Genomic DNA, 19,827 nt, shown 5'->3' with positions numbered 1-19,827 from the left:
CCTTTTTTTTAAATTTATTTTTTATCGCAGAGAAACAGAATGGAAGGTGTTGGAGTCAGTGAGGGGAGGAAGGGAGAGGAGGAAAGGAGAATATGAAGAAGTGAGTGGATAATGCAACAGGAGGGGATGCCAGAAAGGTGGAGAGGTAAAGAATTGCGCGGGATGGGAAAGGAAGGCCAGGAAATCGCCCACTGTTCAGGCTTAACCGTGAACAGAGCAAGAGAAGGATGAAGTTGAGAGGCCGGGGTCAGGGGCATGGGGTGGACGGGGGCGGTGGCTGGCTGCCTCTGCCAGGAGGGGACCCAGGACCTGGATCCAGGGTGCCCTGACGCTGCTGGGTTTCCGGGGGCAGGTGGTGGTGTGGGGGGAGGGGAGAGTGAGCTCCCAGCTGGATAGGATGGGCCGGGAGGAAGGAGGGAGGCAGGGAGGGACCAAGAAAGGCTGGGAGAGAAGGAGGAAGGGGAGGGAGGAAGAGCTCTGCACCCCCATTGGACTGGAGGAGGCGGGGAGCAGAAGGCAAGGGCAAGGGTGAAGTTCCCAGCGTGCCCACCTCCCGGCCTTCCCTCACTCAGTCCTCTCACTCCCTGACCTTGCAAGATTAATCATCCTGGTTTTATACCCTGGTTGTGGTATGTTGGTGAGGAATTTATAGTCAGGAACTCCTAAAACACCAAGTGACTGGAGGAAAGCCATACTGTGACTTAACACATTGGGGTCTGGATTGTGTCCTGGGAAAGTTTTGGGGGTTGGGAGGAGGGCATGAAGACAGCTCTAGGATTTAACCCCGTGATTCTTAATTCCGGCTGGGTATCAGAATGGCTGGTGTGGCTCTTTACTGGGCCTCACCAGAGGCATCCTGGAATTCCCCGGTGGAGCTTGGACATTTGTCTTTTTCAAAAGTGACATTCATAGGTTGCCAAAATGGACTGGCATCGATTTAACTCGTGGTCTGACATGTGAGGTTTCTATACTATTTGGTTACTATTGTAAGATTTAATAAGATTAGTTTTTGAAAATCCTTTGGTTCTGAGCTCCTATTTCTAGCCTGGTTTCAGCTCAGATCTCTTCTCCCAGACCACTGCAGGCCCCTCCTCATTCTCTGCAGCCCATCTTTCCCACTTATGTAGCTATTCAGGGCATGATAAAGATGTCTTTTGTGGTTCTCTGATTTCTTACACAGTTGTAAGCGGAGCTACACTTTTTAAAAGATTCTTCTAACTCTTCAAACATCAGGATCGTCTCGTAACACACCTATTATTGACTCTTTCTTTTTTAGCAACTGTTCTTGGATCTCCACTTGGAGACCTGTAGCTTCTTTTTGTTCTTGTTTAGTCATACCTAAGAGTCATTAAATGTTTCCTTCTTCCCTATTGGCTCTAAATAAGGACTATGTCAATAATGTACAAAATGTGTAGTAAAGGCACTATGCCTTCCAAGACACACCAGTGAGGGGACACATAGTGACATGGTCAGTAGAAGAGAGACGAAGACTCTGTCATATCTTAATAGTTCATAGAGAGGAAGTGGTTTCATTTCTGGGCTATTAAGTAACATGCTGTCCTGGGCTAAGTGGCCCTCTTCCACTTCCTCAAATATTGTCAGCATAGGATGTGGACCTTCAGGATACAGAGTTAGGTGGGTGAATGGTGGTTTCACATCTGTCCTTCTGGGTTGAAGAACATTAATTGGGGTCAGAGGTAGGGTGGGCTGAGCCGCTTCTTCACACCCTCTTGCAGAGGGCATTTTGATTCTGCAAGTATGAACACTCGAAAGTTTGACTTGCCCACATTTGAATTTGATTCATTCAAAGTTTGGCTTCCATTCTGGGTTCAGCAGTTATAAGTAACTGAGGAGGAAGAAGGGGAAGCCCATGTCTCTCCCCCAGTCCTGCCACCCCCCAAGCCTTTCTCTTGCACACAACATGGACTCCAAGTGGAGAGTGGAAGTCCACAACTATCAAAGAATAATTTTGCCTACCACGAAAAATACGTCATGCCCTTCTCCTAAGGGTGGTTGTCTATTACATAAGGAACATAGAGGCATTTGGTGCAGGGAATGGGCTTCAAGGTCAAACAGGCCTGGTTAAAATCCTGGCTCTGCCTCTTACTTCTCTTCAGTATTGCAAAATTTACTTCAATTGTTTGAGGCTGTTTCCCCGATACATGAAATAGAGACTCACAGGATTTTCTGTGATTGGACTAAATGAGATCGTTTAGGTATTAGTGCCCAGTCTGAGCCTTTCATCTCTTCTAATGTGTTTTCCTCTGTTGGACTTGTCTTCTGGGGATTCAGTCCCCATGTCTTATTAATTTTTTATCTCTGTGTGCCAGAAGCCCTTTAACCCAAAACACCCACGTCCCTCTCCCCATCCAAAGAGAGAGGAAGCTGAGCTTCGGAAAGGGCTGTGCGTAGCTCTGAGGGGCGACATTCTGGAGGGCAGGAAAGCTGCTGCGGATGGAACAAGTTGGATCTTCTGGTAGTAGATCCTTTAGCAAGCAGTTTTGTTACTTGAATTTTGGTATTTTAGGTCCCTAGAACACCAGATGCTCCCATATTCAAAGGCTTCCAGAAGCACACAGACTTTTGCCAACTGAAATCAGCCTAAGGGTGGAGGGGGCGGGGCCACTCATGAATAATGGAGAATCTAGTAGCATCAGAGTTTGGCTATCAGAATTGAACCCAGTTCAGTCTGTTCACTTGGGGATCTGTAGAAGCTGTGCCTTCTTTAAAAGCCTGCAGCCTTTGGCCGGCCCTTTAGTCTTTTGTTCCTCATTGCCACCCCACTCTTTTTTTCCTTTTGGCTGGTCCATATGCTTACATGTCCACAATGGCAATTTTGTTTTATAAAACACTCTGTGTGTGTGTGTGTGTGTGTGTGTGTGTGTGTGCGCACGCGCGTGTGCGTGTTCTGCAGGGATCATGCTGCTACTGAATTAGCTCAGTTACTTAGAGCCAAAAAAAAAAAATCTTAAGGTTGTGAGTTTTATCCCAACAGAGACCAGTTATCCTCTTAGTGAGAGTAAACCAAGTTTTTCAGGACTACTGACCTGTCCTAGTCAGCTGGTTTGCAAATGTGGTCTGGTCTTTCTCAAGGGAGATCAGGAAATCCATTACCACTTCTGTAAAATACAACTCAAAACATCTCTTCTTTATAAAAAAAATAAGGGAAGTCAGTGTTTTCTCAGAAAGCAAAAAACCTTTCTTATTTTATAGATGGTGAGAGCAATAGAGATTTACCTCTCCTAGAACTTTCAAAGCACCATTCTGAACTCCACATCATATGTTCATGGCCTTCTGAGTTCAGGTGCCATTTTGTCTTCCCATCCACACCTCCCATTTTCTTTTCATGACAGGAACCTTCTCTTCCATATGCCCTTGTCATTCCTGTGTCTGAGCCTTTGCTCTTGGTATTCCCTTGCCTGGAATTCCCTTTCCTTCTTGCCTGCCCAAGTCAATATTCCTACAAGGTCTTGCTTGAGTCCGACCTTGGCAATCTCCTATTTCTCACATCTTCCTAGATGTCTCTACACTTACCAGATTTTATCTTCTGATGTTCTCTAGTTATTTTATGGGTGCGAGGCTTTAATTTTCCCCAGAGCCCTTAAGCTCTTAGAGAGCCTGCTTTAGATCTTTTCTGTGAGCTTTGGCATCTGACTCCAGGTTGGACAATGCCTTGTGGACGGGAGTTCTGGAAGTGGAGTGGAACAGGGAGCGGCTGGACCTGGCTCTCAGTCCCACTTCTACCACTGTGTAAGGCTGTGTACGGTCAGGCTGATGGAGGTTCTGCCCCTTCCCTGCTTGTAAAACACATCCACTCATTCTCATCTGCTTGGACCAGCAGAGGCCCAGCACCAACTTAGAAGAATAAGATACAATCTCTGACCTTAAAGAGCTGCAGTCTAGTTAGGGAGGTAGGAAGTGTAAACAAAATGACAATACTCTCTGACTCCTGTTAACATGGAGACTCAAGAAATGCCAGATGTACCTTTGTTCCCATCCCTGGGTTGATGGGATTGTCCTCATCATGCTGTGTTGGGAGTTTACACATTGTCTCCCTATCTAGAATGTGAGCTCTCAAGGGTGAGCTGAGTCTCATTCATTTCTGGGTCTCTAGTTTCTAGCAGTGTTTGGTACATATGGGGTGTTAAGTAGATAACTGAGTTTGTTAAATGAGGGACTTTATAAACAACTGAGTGACTGTAACCAGTATCACAGGAGCACGGAGACAGGAGGCATGAAGATAAGAGGTCAGTGACTTTGTAACAGAGTTTTGAAGAAAGACAAGGAACTTGTTCAGCAGGCACGAGAGGAAGGGCATTCCTAGAAGAGGGAACTGCAAAAGCAAAGACACCAGAATGTGAAGCCTTATGTGGGGTAAGAGAAACCTCACCTGCTATGGCATGGCTTGAGAAAGGCATGGGGCAGAGAACAGAGGGGAGTAAAATGGATCCCTACCTTATTATTCCTGAGCAGGCTTCCAGGTGCTCTGCGTGTCACCCAAGGCCAGCATTTAATGCTAAACTTGTTCCTGCTTACCAATCCGTTCTCCCCAACCCCCCAAACCTGGCTTCTCATTGTCTCTTGCTCATGAGGTGCAGTTAATATTAGTTGAAGGCAATACTTCTCAAACTTTAATGTGCTCAAGAACCACCTGGAGATCTTGTTAAAAAGGCAGATTGTGATTCTTTGGGTCTGAAGTGGGACCCGTTACTCTGAATTTCTAAGGAGCTCCCACACTTTGAGGAGGGAAGCTTTAAGGTATACGTAAGGAGGGAGGCTCTCTGTGGCCTCAACTAGGCATTCCAAAGGCCAAGAAAACTACCTTCCTTTGGATTATTTGTAATACTGCTTCTCCCAGTAGGGCAGGTAACTGAGTGTTATCTAATAAAATCTGCAGGCACTGGGTAGAAATGCCAAGAATAGAGCTTCACTCCCCAAATAGCCCATCTTTGATATTGGTGTCTTTGAAACCAGAGGCCAAATGAGTTCGGGGCTCGTGCTGCCTGCGCAGCTCAGCCAATAGACCGACACAGAAGTTGGGTCATAGAATAAGCACTTATTATCAGAGCACCAGTGGTCTGAGAAGGCAGTGGGTTAACACCTCCAAAACCTGCCTTAACATTCTCAGACCAGCCTGGAATATTTAAGGGAAAATCTGGGCATTCCTCCAGAGGCTAAGTAATGGTTCCAGGGGTCTGTATGGAGTCTTCCCTCTAGCAATGTGGCTCTCCAACTTGGTCACCAACCCAGGAGCAGTGATGACAGTAACCTGGAAAGAATGCTAGGCCATAAAGATTGTAATCTGCAAGCACAGAATGGGGGGAACAGTGGGGGGACATGGGACACATTGTGACTAGTAAGCAAGCATAAATTTCAGGATAATAATCTAAAGCAGGGAATTGGGACAGGGGACATCCTAAGCTCAGGAACTGGGGCAGGACATTCCAGGCTTAAACCGCAGGAAGGGGGTTGATCAGTTGTCAAGCTTGAAGGCAGGGAGAGGCGAGGCTTCTTTTGTGGGGGCCCCAAGCGGGCCCTGTTTCATCCAGACTTACTCTTTTGGAGCAAATGGGCATGTGGAGGCGCAAGTGAGCCGTGGGGAGGTCCTGGGGTAGCTCTCCTGCCTCACACTGCGAGGGTACCTCACCCCTGATCTAGCGCCTTCTGACCCTCAGTCCTGGGAGGCGAGTTGGACAAAGTATATTTTAAGTCACATACCTGGTTTCTCTAAGTCAAATGCTGGCTAGAAGCAGAGGAACTTCTGTATCTATTTCTTGTCTCAGATATCCCCAAAATAGAAGCTTCTGGACCCAGTGTGAGACTAAGTGAGCTGGATAAGCAGCTTGGGCCTCACAGGCACTCTCAGCTACATTTTAAAAAGGAGGAGGCCGGCTACGTCAAACCAAAACTCTCTAGCTGACAGCAGCAAGGGCGGCTGGGCCGCATCCTGGGACCTGGCTGAGGGGCTGCAGCAGGACTGAGGCTCTGGCTTCTGCCAGGCTGCCTGCCAGGCACTCCTGCGCGTCTGGCCACTGATCCCGAGCAGGAGACCTGTGGCCTGAGGGCAGTGGGGACCGAGTGTGGCCGTTGCCAGTGGAGGACACTTTTCCCCAGGCTGTCCCTCCTTTCTTTCCCTGATTTTCATACCTCTGGACTATGCGCCCTGTGGGTGATCCAGCAGCATCCAGGCTCTAGCAAAGTGACCGAGGCACTTTGGAGACAGAGTCTGCTCAAGACCGAAGTGTGTACAACCTCCTCTGATGTGGTGCAGAACTACAGAGGTCTCTTCACCACCCCTCTGCCTTCAGCAACTGTCACCAGAATGTGGCGCACTTCACTCCTCCCCAGCCTGGAACAGCTTCAACGGTCTACACTAGATTTCACTACCTTCGTCATGGTGTCTATTTTCCCCATTCCCTCTCCAAATTCATTCACTCACTCACTCATTCATTCATTCATTCATCCAGAGGTACCCATTTGCAGTTATGCGTCACCTGTTTATGGAATGCTTGCTCTGCCCCAAGCACTGTGCTCGCCTCCCATTTTGTTTCTCCACGGCCTGTTCCTTAGCACCTTCTTTTACATCACCAGCAGTCCCCTCGCTCATGTATTCGTCTTCCATGTCTCTACACAACCTGAGAGAAGGTCTTCGGTCTCCTCCCCTTTGTGATAGGTGACGTGGACTACAGGAAATACCCAGTGTTTCCCACAGACAGCATTTGAAACCTGGCTCCGACTCTGTCCTTAACTACCATATGTAAACTCGGGTGTATTAAGTCCTGTCAGCCTCCATCTCCTCCTTTGCGATTAAAAAAAGAAGAAGTCACCTATCCCAGGGTTACAATGAGTTGAGGTGTCACAGGTAAAGTACTTGGCGCAGAGTCAATGCTCAAAAATACCATTTGCTCCCTCTTTGGTGCTGCATTAGAACCTATGTTCTACTTAAATGTCTTCCCAGAAGAGTTGGGGTCGTCACCCTCTCCGCTCAGGGCTGGCTTGGTACTCCACCCCGAGTTCTCCTCCTTTTGGTATTACCCTATTTTTTTTCTTCCTTTTTCAAAAGAAATGAAAAATAAAACATACACAAGAGAAGAGAGAACTGTGGATGAACACTGCACCCATTACCTGTTTCAGCAATCAACTTCAGTGTCCAGTCTAAAGTTACCTCCCTCTCCCACCTCTTTTTTTTTTCTCTCCTGGACTATTTTAAAGCTGATTCCAGTCATCATGTCGGTTCACCTGTCGACAAAAAAACATCCAGCCTAAGAGAAAGCTTATAAGAGTGTATTTGAGCCAAACTGACAATTGCCGGGAAGCAAAGACTCAACAGATTGAGAAAATGCTCCAGAAAATGGTGGTTTTGCAACTTATTTTATATATTAAAATCAAAGGAGGAGGGTTACATGAACTCCATTGGTGGTAGATTAAGGGGGTGGGAGAAAGCAAAGCAGGGACATCTCTGGGATTGGATAAAAAGTAAAATGGAGACACACACACTTTTTTTACATTGGTGGGTACAGGATATTTAATAGCATTTTACAGCACATAAGAGACGGTGTTTGGGGAAGAAAGTAACAATGAGGGATTTTGTAGTTTCCTGCTTTGGTGTAGTGCGTTGTGCCCCCGGGGGAGTCCGGAAAAAGGGATTACTCTGACCTTCCAAGGGTATGTTACCTTAGATGCAAAAAGACAATCTTCACTTAAGGTAAAGACTGACCTTTGTCCTTTTGGAGCAAAAATTAATATAAGACCTGGTATTATATTATATAATTACATTATATTATATTACATTACATTATATGTTAATTATATAATATAATATAAAACCGGGTCTTATAGTAAAATAAGACCCGGTCTTGTAGAAATTTTTGCTCCAAAAGACACATTACAGATGATTGTCTGGCTAGATCTTATTTTCGGGGAAACACAGTAGTTACAAGATAAACAAGAATTACATGAAAGTCAATGACCCTGCAAGCAGGCTCCTGGAGTTAGTATGTAAATACCCCAGCTCCCTCAAACTACAGGTGGGAAAACTTTGAGGCATGTTCTACACTGTGTCTTAGTGTACTACAGTGGAATTGACTTCATCATCTGTAACAGGAACCTGCTTGGCAATGTAGCCTTTATCGCTTCCTTCCCTCACATCCCCACTCTTCTTCTGGGAATCGCCTCACAAATAAACTACTTGCAATGAAAAAAAAAAAAAAAAAAGACTGACCTTTGTCAAGGAAGCTCCAGGCCAAGGATGTGACTTCCCGCCATGGCCCACTTGGTTAGGAAGTTTTCTGTTCACACCACCCTATGTGGTTATTTTCAGTTCTCCTGAGCTTGTCAGGTTTAATCTGTGGCCCCCTTTCCTTCCTTGTGATGTAGGAATATGTCTCTGTCCCCAAATGATGTAGGGAACTTTGGAGTGAGTGCCGGGATATTGTCTCGTGAGACCGAAGAATGGAAACAAGGACCCAGGAAAGGCAGAGTTTTAAGAGTTTTAAGAGTTTTGAAAGCAAAGGGTCAGAGCTCCCAAGCAGGAGGGGGTCCCGAATGGGGGTGCCCAGTGACTGAGGCAAAAGTTCTTACTTTTGTACCTTCCCTTGCCTGCTTGGGGAAAGGGGCTGGAAACTTCTGATGGAATTCATCTACCAGGTTTATCTTGTTTGCCCATCCTGAAGGGATTAATGAAAGAACCCATTCCTATCTATCAGATCTGCTCCTTTGTTGGCCAAAAGGGATTTGAGATAATTTATTAACCTCAAGACAGGGTCTCATATCTTTGTCCTGGAGTGAAGGAGGCATTCCAGAACCTGGAGTTTGAGGATATGGCTGCCTTTTGCTTATTCCACCAGGGAACCCCCTGTCTACCTAGCAACATACTAACTAACCTGTCTCACTCACACCTATGAACACTCCAGTGTGTATAACAGATAAAGACGTTAAAGAACATAGCCACAATATTTTTATCACACCCAACAAAATTAAAAATTTTTCATTAATTTAATACCCAATCCATAGTAATTCTTTCCCAGTTCATTGGAATCTGATAGGTTTAGGATACTAGGAGAGAGTGTACAGGGGGTTTGGGGCCAAAAATGTCATTTTCTGTTGATTTGATTAACATTACATTCGATTGTAAGATCTCTTAGGTGTTTTTACACCAATTTGGCATGTTCTGTTTTCAGTGGAAATGCTAGAAAAATGAGGAAGTCCTTACTTCCTGAAAGTCTCCCAATTCACTTCCCCGAACTCTTTCCAAATGACAACAAACGAGTATCTCCTTTTTTGGGTGTTTTTAAGTGACAAAAGGGGCTTCCCCCACCCTACCCCCCACCCTTTTACCGCAGCTTTGAAATAAATGGGTTCCTCATGCAGCTTTGAAATGCATGAAGTTAATAAATTAAGTTTCAAAACCCAACAATCATTCAAGTTAATAAGAAAGGCAGGGTTTGCTTTAGTTCTCAGTTTGGAGGGTAAAAATTCCCAGGGAACTGTGTTTTTTTCAGAAATACTTTTTTAATGCCCTCCCACCTACCTTTCAAAATCCAACAACCACAAAATTTACTCCATCCCCCTTTTTCTCTCTCCCTTACACACTCCCTCTCTCTTTTTAGCAGGAACATACAGGCCGGCCATATTAGAGAGATGGAAATAAAGCTTTCTTAACGTTCTATGTGTCTTTGAAGTACATCCGTGCATTTTTTTTTTTTTTTTATCATTTAACCATTCCTTCCTTGTAGCCCTTGGCCTCTCAAATCACTCTCTCCCATATTCCAAGTAACATCTCAGTTTCTGAAAATGCACAAAGATGCCTGGCTACCTCGCCCTGCCTTCAGTCTCACGGGGCTCAGTCTTTTTTTCTCTTTGGGTAAGTTAGACCGCACAGCTGCATGCTCCTGAGGGTCCGGAAGTGCAGCTGCAACTGGAAGAGGATGGCGGCAGGGGGCAGGAAAGAAGACGTTGCTGGAGGTTCTCTTCGTTGTCCTTGGGAAGGGAGGTGCTGGAACTTGGGGAATGCATAATGCTGGGACTTCTTGGTCACAGAAATGCTGAATGTTGCTGACAATTGTCAAAGGAGGTGATTTTTGTTTGGATTTCCTTGAAGTGGACCTATGTGCATGTGTGTGGCCGGGGGCGTGTAGATCCATCTGCAGTTTCTTCATGGATTTTTTTTTTTAAGCTGCTGGAAATGTGGGGTCCTGAGCTTTAATGCTCCCTTGAGGGGCTTCTTTTGTGAACCTTGGTCATTGGAATCTGGTGGATTTAGGCTCTTAAGAGAGAGAGTGCAGGGAAGTTGGGGGCAAAAAGCTGAGTGTGGGTCTGGCTTCCTGGAAATCTGCATTATTGATTTTTGAAATGTATGGGGTAGTGGGTGGGAAGCAGGCTTGAGGATTGTGAGGAGACCTGCTGCAGCAGGCACTGATGAAGAAGGTTACCTCTGGCTTGGGCCAGAGAGAGTGGAGGAGGGGTCAGGTGAAGGGATCAGGAAAAAAAAGAAGGAATCATGGGCCAACTGAAGTTGTGGCCCTTTAAGACCATGCCTTGGGACTGTCCAACCCAGCCTTGCAGACTGCCCATTCAAGTGATCCAAATGTTGATTTCAAATTTGACCATTCATGGATTTTCTGGTGGGTTGGAGCGCTAGAGAGTTATTTGCAAGATTGCTTTATAGGTAGCTTCACTCTTGCTCCTAAACTTATTCATTGTTAGTATAGCAAGTGAGGGTCAAGTCCAAGGATTGTCAGTGGGAATATTCCCCACCACAAAACCTTTCTCTCTCTCTCTCTCTCTCTCTCTCTCTCTCTCTCTCTCTCTCTCTCTCTCTCTCTCATTGTGCTGGATTATTTGGCAAGCCTGCTAAATGTGCAGCACTGCATGATAAGGCCTATTAGCTTTGTTGAGTTTCTGGACTTGTTAACAACAGAGCACAAATGTCTGGCAATACAAAGAGCATGCATGAGCCTTGGAATTTGACCTGGGTTCAAAGCCACTTTTGTCATTTACTTCATATCCACAGGCAAGTTACTCAACTCCACCGAGCTTCAGTTCTTTCATGAGTAAACTGGAGAATACCTACTGCCTGGGTTTGTGTGTGTGTGTGTAAGTCTGGCACATAGTGGCAGATACTCAATAATAGCTCTAACCTTTAGGTGAGCTATTGGAAAAGCATTTCATGTTCCCCTGCACTGCATATCTTGTTTCGTCCTCACAGTAGTCAGTAATCGTATGAGGTAGATATTGTTATTCCCCTCATGTTACAGATGAGGAAACAGGTATAGAAAATTTAAGTAACTTGCCCATTAAGGTCACATAACGAGCTGAGATTTGAACCCCGTATGTCTGACTTCTGCATGTTCTTAACTATTGAACTCTACTGCCCCCAACGTTCAAGAAATCTTACTGCTCTATTAATCTAATTGATCAAAGAATCTCAAGTGTAAGCAAAAGCCTGAATGAATGACCTGTGTGTAAGAAGCTGGGAATGGAGGACCGATGACCTCCTTTGGGAGCTAGGGAGACTTCCTACGGGAGGGAGGCAGCCCTGGGAGAGCCTCATCTAACCCACGAAAGGGGCTCTGTGACTGAGAGCAGGGTGTGGCGTAGGGGAAGGTCTTGGGTGAAGAGGTCAGTGTGGGGGCTGTGAGGTGGTGATGGGAGGAAGCTGAAGCCTCTGCACACTTGCGGGGGGGAGAGGATGCAGGAAGGGAGACCTGGGACTTGCTGGGTGCTGTGATGAGACACGCCCTGGCACCCCCAAACTGAGGGCTGAGGTGGACAATGGACCTTTGGGGATCGGTCCTCAAGATGGAGGGGTGCTCCAAGTGACAGGGGAGGAGACTGTCAGGGGTGGAGGTTTGAGGGTGACAAGCCGGCCAAGCTGCTGTGTCCAGAGTATGCAGACTCGTTTCTTAGCTAGAAGCAATCCAACTGATTGGACTTTCCTGGAGGTTTTCTCAAGACCGTTGGCTCGGTGGTCGCCGGCCTGGTTACCAAAGTCTGGGTTGTGATAGGGGAGGCTGAGAAGGGGAGTTGGTCCTCACTCAAGCCCACTGCACATAGCTGTTACTGGGGGCAGGGACCAGACGTGGAGGAGACCATGACTTCCCTTTTATTGAGCGCCCACTCTGTGTCACATACTGTTCTGGGTCCAGGGACACCAGGAGGAGTAAGAATCAGAACTCCAGAGCCTTTGGAGGGACACAGACACACAAACAAATAACAATACAGTATCGTATGTGCTGTGATAACAATGATGATAATAATAATAATAACAGCTAACCTTTGTCGAGGGCTGACTATGTGCCAGGCACTGCTGTGAGCTTGGTACAATAGTGAGTTATAATATTTAACCTCACGATAGTCCTAGGAAGTCGGTTCTATCATCGTCCTCCATTTTACAGATGGGGAAACAAAGGTGCTGGGAGGTTAAATATCTGGCCTGAGACTGGATGAAGACGCTAGGACCCTGGTCTTGGCCACTATGCCATTCTGCCTTCCTGTCATGTGGAAGTGAGAGGACAGGGCTGGCGAGAGGTCAAAGGCACTAAGGAGGCTGCCTTATTAGCTGGAATCTGTAGGATAAGTGGGAGAGCCCCAGGTGCAGAAGGGTGAGCTGGCTTCCCAACCTCAAGCAAAAGCATGTGCAAAGATGTGAAAGACAGTGGTGTTTTCAGGAAACGTAAGAACTCTGGGGTTGCTAGAATGGAGGGAGCTGGAGAGTAGGGAGCTGGTAGGACATGAGGACAGCATGTAGGTTGGTCCCAGATGGCAAAGGGCTTGGAAGCTGTGCCCAGGAGCCTGGACTTGATCCTGAAAGCAGGAGGGAGCCAGTGGAGATTTGGGGATGAGTTATTCTCATGGCTACAGAGGGGTGGACTGGGCTGGGAGGGAGACCCTGGGGCGGAGGCAGGTTTGAATGGTAAGGCAGTGTAGGAGACAGGGGCTAGGTGTCATACTCACCTGAGAGGCAGGCGCTGCCCCAGGAGACATTGTGGTCCAGAAGGTTGGCAAGACAATTTCTCTGCTTAGACTCTCTCTCTGTCTCTCTCTCTCTGTCTCTCTCTCTCTGTCTCTCTCTCTCTGTCTCTCTCTCTCTGTCTCTCTCTCTCTCTCTCTCTCTCCCCTCTCTCTTTTTTAACCAAGAAGAAAATAAACCTACCTCATAGTTTGCTGTAGGATTGGAAAGAGGAATGAAGAAAGCTAATTTCCAGTCTCTGCAGGAAATAGTGTTTGGCAGGACATGAGCAAATTTTTGTGATCTCTGTAAGATGGGCCAGTTAGAATAGTGGATGACATAGGGCCCAAGGGGCCAGATGTGCTTTGCAGAAAATGGGGAGGCCCGGCACTGGTGATGTTTTCAAACTAAGATCAAATCTACATTCTCACTGTACCCCTGTTGATCATCATTTCCTTTCTGTGAGTTGGAATTCAGGAGACCCAGGACCCAGATCTTGTCCCAAATGGACAACCAGGAAGATTGGGCTCTTCTTATATGCAGGTTCCTTTAAGTAGAGCCATCAGCCTCTGGCCAGCCTGCCTAGAGCTGGGGGCTAGGTCTGCTGTGTGGACAGCAGGAGGCCTTGGAGGAACAGTCACGTCCCCACCTGCCCCAACACCTCAATCCTCTGTCTGGCGCCTGGCAGCCTGGGATCAAATCTAGCTTTGTCACTTACTAGCTATGAACTTGGGCCACTTGGGCAATTGAGCTTTGTGCTCAATTTCCTCATCTGGAATGTGGAGGTGTAATAGTGTTGTTGTGAGTATTAAATGAGGTAATATCTTATTACCTCATGCTTAAACAGTGCCTACACGCAGTAAGCACTTCGTTCTTATCATGACGTCCTTTTGTGGCCCTAGCTGTGGATTCGGCTACTTTCCTGAAGCAGCAGAGTTCATCAAGAGACCAGGATTTTGCTCACAGCTCTGACCTCATTGTGATGGTGTCCCTGTCTTTAATGAGGGCCTGGATTTGTGAAGGGAATAAGGCTCTTGCCTTGAGCCTGGGATCCCGCTGAGTACTCAGGCTGAAGTCTGCACCCTGGAGTAGGAGTTAGGAACCGTGGTTCTGGTCCCAGCTGGCCCCGTCCTCTTGTGTGTCTCGCCCAGGGTCTCACTTCCCACATTGGTGAGACAACGGGGCTAGATCTACTCATTCCTGAGGGTCCCCCTCTGGCTTCCTCTGACTTGCTGACTCCCTGTTCCTTCACTGTGCCGTTGGGACTTGCTGGTTGACATCTGTAACCAGTAGAGGGCACGCGTGTTCCACCTGGTGCTTCTTGCAGGCCCCCGCTGTCAGGACGAGGGGGAGGGAAACTGCATTGCACCTCTCGGTCTGCCACCCTCCTTCCAGCCACAAAAGGCCCCTTGCTCCCCATGGCGCTGCCCTCCTACTACCATGTTTCCCCCAAAATAAGACCTAAATGGAAAATAAGCCCTAGCGTGATTTTTCAGGATGACATCCCCTGAACATAGCCCTAGTGTATCTTTTGGAGCAAAAATTAATATAAGACCCGGTCTTATTTTCAGGGAAACACGGTAGGCAGGGTGCTGACTTCTTCAATATGGAGGTGCTGCCTGGTGGGGTTCAAGTTCTAACTGGAATGATGCTGTGGGCTGGGGCGGGACAGAGGCCAGGGATGGGTTACCCAGATTCACAGCACTTCCTGGTGTCACTTGGGGCTCCTTTTGGAGGAGGCCCTGGTTAGGTAGCAGATCCTTTCGAAGGGAAGGTGCTAGAGAAGCAGGGAGTTCCTGAGAGATGAGGTAAGCTCAGCACAAGGCCCTGCCAGGCTCCTGCCCTGCAGATTTCTCTGTGCAGAGTGGGGGCGGTGATGACATTTTATGCACACCTCCTCCTTGACTGGAGCCGTGCTAAGTGCTTTCATAATGGCTGTGAATGTGGAGAGAGGGGAACCGGGCTTTGTTCTTGGTGGGCCCATTCCGTGCCCCCAGCTTGCACTCCCCTAATGAGCACTTAGTACACACTTGGAAGCCTTGGCCTTGCAGGTGGCTCTGCGCGCCTATCCCTCTGTCTAGGGCTCCGTTATGAACTCTGGGACCAGTAGTTCAGGGCATCTGTTCTTAAGTCCTGCCTACTGGCCCTGGCCACTCATCCTAAGGGATGGGCTGAACAGAAGGACTTTGTATCCCCACTTCCAGGCTGCAGGGCAGCTGTTTCTGGGGTGGGCTCCAGCAGCTTTGCACAGGAAGACAGTTTGAAAAATAAGAGCCCCAAGGTGCCCCCCGCCAGGAGACTGCCCCAGAAGCCCTTCCTGTTTAGGGGGCCAGATCTTGAGGAAAATTTAGGATAATGAGAACTACCATTTGCTGTGCGCTTACTGCCAGGCAGACTGCATGCTGTGCTTTATGTATTTTATCTTATTTGATTATCTTAACAACTCTGGGAGGTGAGTGTCATCAGCTGTGTTCTACAAAGAGGGGGCTGAGGCTTAGAAGGTGAAAGGGTTTGCCCACAGTCTTGCATCTGATTGAAGGCAGAGATGGGATTGAACCCACTTCTAATCAGATCTCATGTCTACAATATTCCCAGAGCTCTGGTCTGGACAGCCTCCTAGCTGCCGCCAGTCCCTAGTGACTTCCTGTTTCATTCCAAAGAATTGGATCCTGACTTTGTGTTCTGTCCACAGACCCTGGGACCTGGCCCCTGCCTGACTCTAGCCCCTCAGTTCTCATCGCTTGCCCCCTTGATCACTCTCCTTCTTGTACCTCAGACACACAAAGCTTATTCTAGCCGCTGGGACTTTCCTCTTGATGTTCAGCTGTCTTGGAACGTGATTCCTTCAAAATTTCAAACAGCTCACTTCCTTATTTCAGTCAGGGGCTGCCTACATGTCACCCCCTCACAGCTGTTTCCCTGGCCACCGATATAAAACGATAGCCCCTTATCTTGCTTTATTTCTTACAACCCTTGCCATGTATCATTACCTAAAGTCACATTATTATTTTTTGCCTTGTTGATGTCTGTTCCCTCCCTAGAATATAGGCTCAATGTTGCAACGACTCTGCCTGGTCACAACAATATCCCCCAGGGCCTAGACTAAGGGCATAGTAGGTGGTTTATAAATATTTGGTAAATGAGTGAATGAATGATTGATTCTGAACATTATCATTTGTCCTCTATAAATAAATTAATTTTGGGGGGAATGAGATTTTTGACAATATTGGCAGAGAATCTTAGACTTAAGGCCAAGACTAGGGTGAAGCAAGTGAGGTGCCTAGGGTACAAAATTTACAGAGGTATTTGCATGATCCTAAGAGTGGGTACCCCCTTAAATTTTGCACCCCAGACTTGCTGTCCCATTTGGGGCACTGCGACTTCAGCTGGAAGGATTTTGGCTTATTTGCCTCTGCCCTGCTTAGAATGTCAGAATGGGATGGGCCTTTCCCAGCCCCCGCACCTGGGTCTCCTGAGCCAAGCCTGGCATTCCTTATAGAATTCCACAGAAACCTGTTGTTCCTACCCTGCTCCCCTTCAGCCTGTATCAGCTCTCTGCTGTGGTGTTTTCAGGCCTGACATCTCCAAAAGAGATTCTTATCCTTGTAGACCCATCACATGGTCTCTTGGAATTGTGTCTCTTCTTCTGGGGCACCTCTTCCCTCCCGCTACTCGACTGCCCTCTTTCTTTCTTTTTTTTTTTATTTTTTATTTAAAAAACATTTTTTAAAGTGGAATTAACATAAAATTAACCATTTGAAAGTGAACAATTCAGTGGCATTATGGCATTCACCAGTTATGCAACTACCACCTTTATCTACAAGTAGTTCCACAACATTTTCATCAATCCAAATTACCATCCATTACCACTTAAGCAGTTTCTTCACAATTCCCTCGGTCTTCAGTCCCTAGAAACTGCCAGTCTGCATTGTATCGATGGATTTATCTATTTTGTATCTTTCCCATCTTTTCCAATATTGTCTTTACTATTCAGGACCCTTTGCAGTTCTGTATGTATGGATCATATTTTACACCTTTCCAAAAAAGCCAGCAATCCCTCTCCTGGGCATGTACCCAAAGAAATTGAAAACCTTTATACATAAAGACACGTGTGCTCCAATGTTCATTACAGTCCTGTCCACAGTGGACTGCCCTCTTTCCTACCATCCAGAGCCTGGGGATGATAAGGGGGCTGGGCTGGGCTCACTGCTTCGTTCTGGCCCTGGGGTGGAGTACCAGGCCTTCTGAATCTTCATTTGTCCTCAAGCTTGTCTGCCCCCTGGGGGACATTATAGCTTCAGTTGGAAGGGCTTTGGCTTAGCAGAGAAGGTTGAAAGTGGTGGTGAAGAAGGGGGAAACTGAGGCCAGCACAGTGAAGTCCCTTGTCCAAGGTGTCCAGCTAGTAGGTGGCAATGTCAGGACTAGAGCAGGATGGCCAAGTGGAGGGTCTGCCCAACAATGGTCCTGAAAAAGGCTTGGGGCCATTTTTCTGTCCCTGGCTTGACAGATGATTTGGTCTCTCTCTACCCCAGCCTTGCTCTGACCCTCATTTTACCCCCAGGGCCACATCAGTTACCCCTTATGAGTTTTGCCCACCCCACCCTGCCCCGTAACTAATTTCAGCTGTTAGGGACCCAACCCGCTGCCATAGGTCTGCTCCACGCCCCAGCAGATGCAGTAGGCTTGCCCCTTCCCTGGCTCTATCAGCCAGAATGCTCACCAGCTTGTGGCTTTGTCTGTAGTGCCACCAGTGCGGACCATGGAAGTCACAGTACCTACTACCCTCAACGTACTCAATGGCTCTGATGCCCGCCTGGCCTGCACCTTTAACTCCTGCTACACAGTGAACCACAAACAGTTCTCCCTGAACTGGACTTACCAGGAGTGTAGTAACTGTTCCGAGGAGATGGTGAGTCCTGGGATGGGGGAGGAGACAGGAGCCCTGCAGTGTGAGGCCTACCTTTCCCAGCACCTGCCCTGCTCCAGGGGGTTTGGCAGAAGGTGTGTGGTCATGCCTTGGTGGCCCTGGGAAGGGTGGCGGAGATCTGGAGGTAACTGCCTCTCTTCCAGGTAAAAGGGTCCACGGGACGAAGGGCATCCTGCTGTCCTTGCAGCTCCTTGCTCATCCAGCCCCCCATCTTTTCCCTTGTCTGCCTCTAGTTCCTCCAGTTCCGCATGAAGATCATTAACCTGAAGCTCGAGCGGTTCCGAGACCGCGTGGAGTTCTCGGGGAACCCCAGCAAATATGATGTTTCAGTGACACTAAAAAGAGTGCAGCTCGAGGATGAGGGCCTGTACAACTGCTACGTCATGAATCCGCCCGACCGCCACCGAGGCCACGGCAAGATCTACCTGCAGGTCCTCATGGAAGGTGAGGGCCGGCGAGCAGAGTGGGGAGAGCCGGGCTACTGTGGGGGCCCCTGACCCTTCCCACCCAATTGCTGTCTGGCAGCACTAGCTCGGGGCTCCTTTGGAGAGGCTGGGAGGGGTAGGAGCAACAGCTTGTGCTGGGTGCAAGGAATCCGTTTTCTTTCCTCCTCGCCTTGGCGACCTGGGAACATGTCTCAGAGAGTCCTCACAAGGCTGGAGATCATGATCATGGTCTTAAGAATCTTATAGCAGCTTTCACTTATTGGGCACTTACTATGTCTCAGTTATAGGGCTAACTGCATTAGCTTGTGTCATAAAAGCCTATGAGGGAGGTACTATTATTATCCCATTTTTACAGATGAGGATAATACAGATGAGGCTTAGAGAGGCTAAGTAATTTCTCTATGGTCACACAATTAATAAATAGCACAGCCAGGATTCAGATTTCGATCTATGTGATCTCAAAGTCCATGGTGTTAAATACTGCATTACGCTGCCCTCCCCTGGGGCTTTTAGGTGCCCTGGGAATTTGGGGTACTTTGGCTTTGACTGAAGTTCTTTCCATGGAGAGGAGTAAAGTTAGGACCACCCCACACGCACTGGGAGAGCAGGGGACAGTGGACAAAGCTCTCTTTTCCAGCTCTAGTGCTCAGCAGGTGTGTTTCTTTTCCTTCTCCAGAGTCCCCTGAGCGGGATTCCACAGTGGCGGTGATCGTGGGCGCCTCCGTGGGGGGTTTCCTGGCTGTGGTCATCTTGGTACTGATGGTAGTGAAGTGTGTAAGAAGGAAAAAAGAGCAGAAACTGAGCACGGACGACCTGAAGACGGAGGAGGAGGGCAAGACAGATGGAGAAGGCAATGCGGACGATGGAGCCAAGTAACGGGGGCTGGCCCTGCAGCCCTCCCGCGTGTCCTGTCTTCCTCCCTCTCTGCCCTGCACAGTGTGCCCCTGCCTGCCCTCTGCTCTTGGTGTGCTTCTCTTGAACCAGGAACCCAGGGCTGACCTGGATCCCCTGAACCCCTCACTTCGTATCTCCCACCCTGCCCCAAGAGTGACTCACCTCTCTTTCATTTGAGAAACCTACCATGGTGTCTGGGATGTGTGGGCCCTGGGGGGGAGGGAGAAGTAGGTTCAAAACTACCAGTCCCTGAGAAGAGGCAGGAGGCACGTGTGAGGGTCCCAGGGAGAAGGCGAAAGGTGGGCAGCGGTGGAGGAGGGGGTCAGCTGGCCAGCCTGCCCAAAGCCAGTGGCTGCTTCAAAGGGGACCTGTTGGTGGGAGAGGGGCTTTCCTGTGCTGCCACAAGAAGGCCTGGGGTGGACATTGCTCTGCTCCCTAAGCTGCTCTAGTGCTAGGTTCGTATAATTTGAGGGTGGGGCACGCCAAAGGGACAACTGCATTTCCTGGGCATTGATGAAAAGCTGACACTAGAGGCAAATGGAAACAAGCCTTGGTCCAGGGAGCTCTGCTTTCACCCTCTTCTCCATTGATGGCTGCTAGCACAGAAGACG

At 48.1% G+C, this 19,827-nt stretch overlaps 1 protein-coding gene across 2 annotated transcripts; it reads left to right on the top strand.

The window, feature by feature from the left end:
* The first annotated feature begins 9,615 nt into the window (after positions 1–9,615).
* On the top strand, positions 9,616–19,401 carry SCN2B (sodium voltage-gated channel beta subunit 2). 2 transcript variants are annotated; one of them, XM_081063012.1, is made up of 4 exons: positions 9,616–9,862; positions 17,692–17,858; positions 18,110–18,320; positions 18,999–19,401. In XM_081063012.1, exons 1-4 carry the CDS (start codon positions 9,793–9,795, stop codon positions 19,196–19,198), a joined length of 648 nt encoding a protein of 215 aa, XP_080919138.1. In that variant the 5' UTR covers positions 9,616–9,792; the 3' UTR covers positions 19,199–19,401. The 2 variants fall into 2 exon arrangements, with proteins under 2 accessions (XP_080919138.1, XP_080919139.1); XM_081063013.1 differs by lacking the exon at positions 9,616–9,862 and adding an exon at positions 9,910–10,072.
* Positions 19,402–19,827: the final 426 nt, after the last annotated feature.

This window comes from Rhinolophus hipposideros (assembly GCF_964194185.1).
Source record: "Rhinolophus hipposideros genome assembly, chromosome: 10".
NCBI lineage: Eukaryota > Metazoa > Chordata > Mammalia > Chiroptera > Rhinolophidae > Rhinolophus > Rhinolophus hipposideros.
The sequence above is the reverse complement of the archived record's forward strand: the minus strand, read 5'-3'. Positions and strand labels throughout refer to the sequence as shown.

Excerpts from the sequence above, each read along its gene's own strand:
- SCN2B (XM_081063012.1), top strand. The coding sequence starts at position 9,793 with ATGCACAAAGATGCCTGGCTACCTCGCCCTGCCTTCAGTCTCACGGGG. Across the intron at positions 17,859-18,109 it reads GTAACTGTTCCGAGGAGATG|TTCCTCCAGTTCCGCATGAA; the intron begins GTGAGTCCTGGG and ends GTCTGCCTCTAG. Across the intron at positions 18,321-18,998 it reads CCTGCAGGTCCTCATGGAAG|AGTCCCCTGAGCGGGATTCC; the intron begins GTGAGGGCCGGC and ends TTCCTTCTCCAG.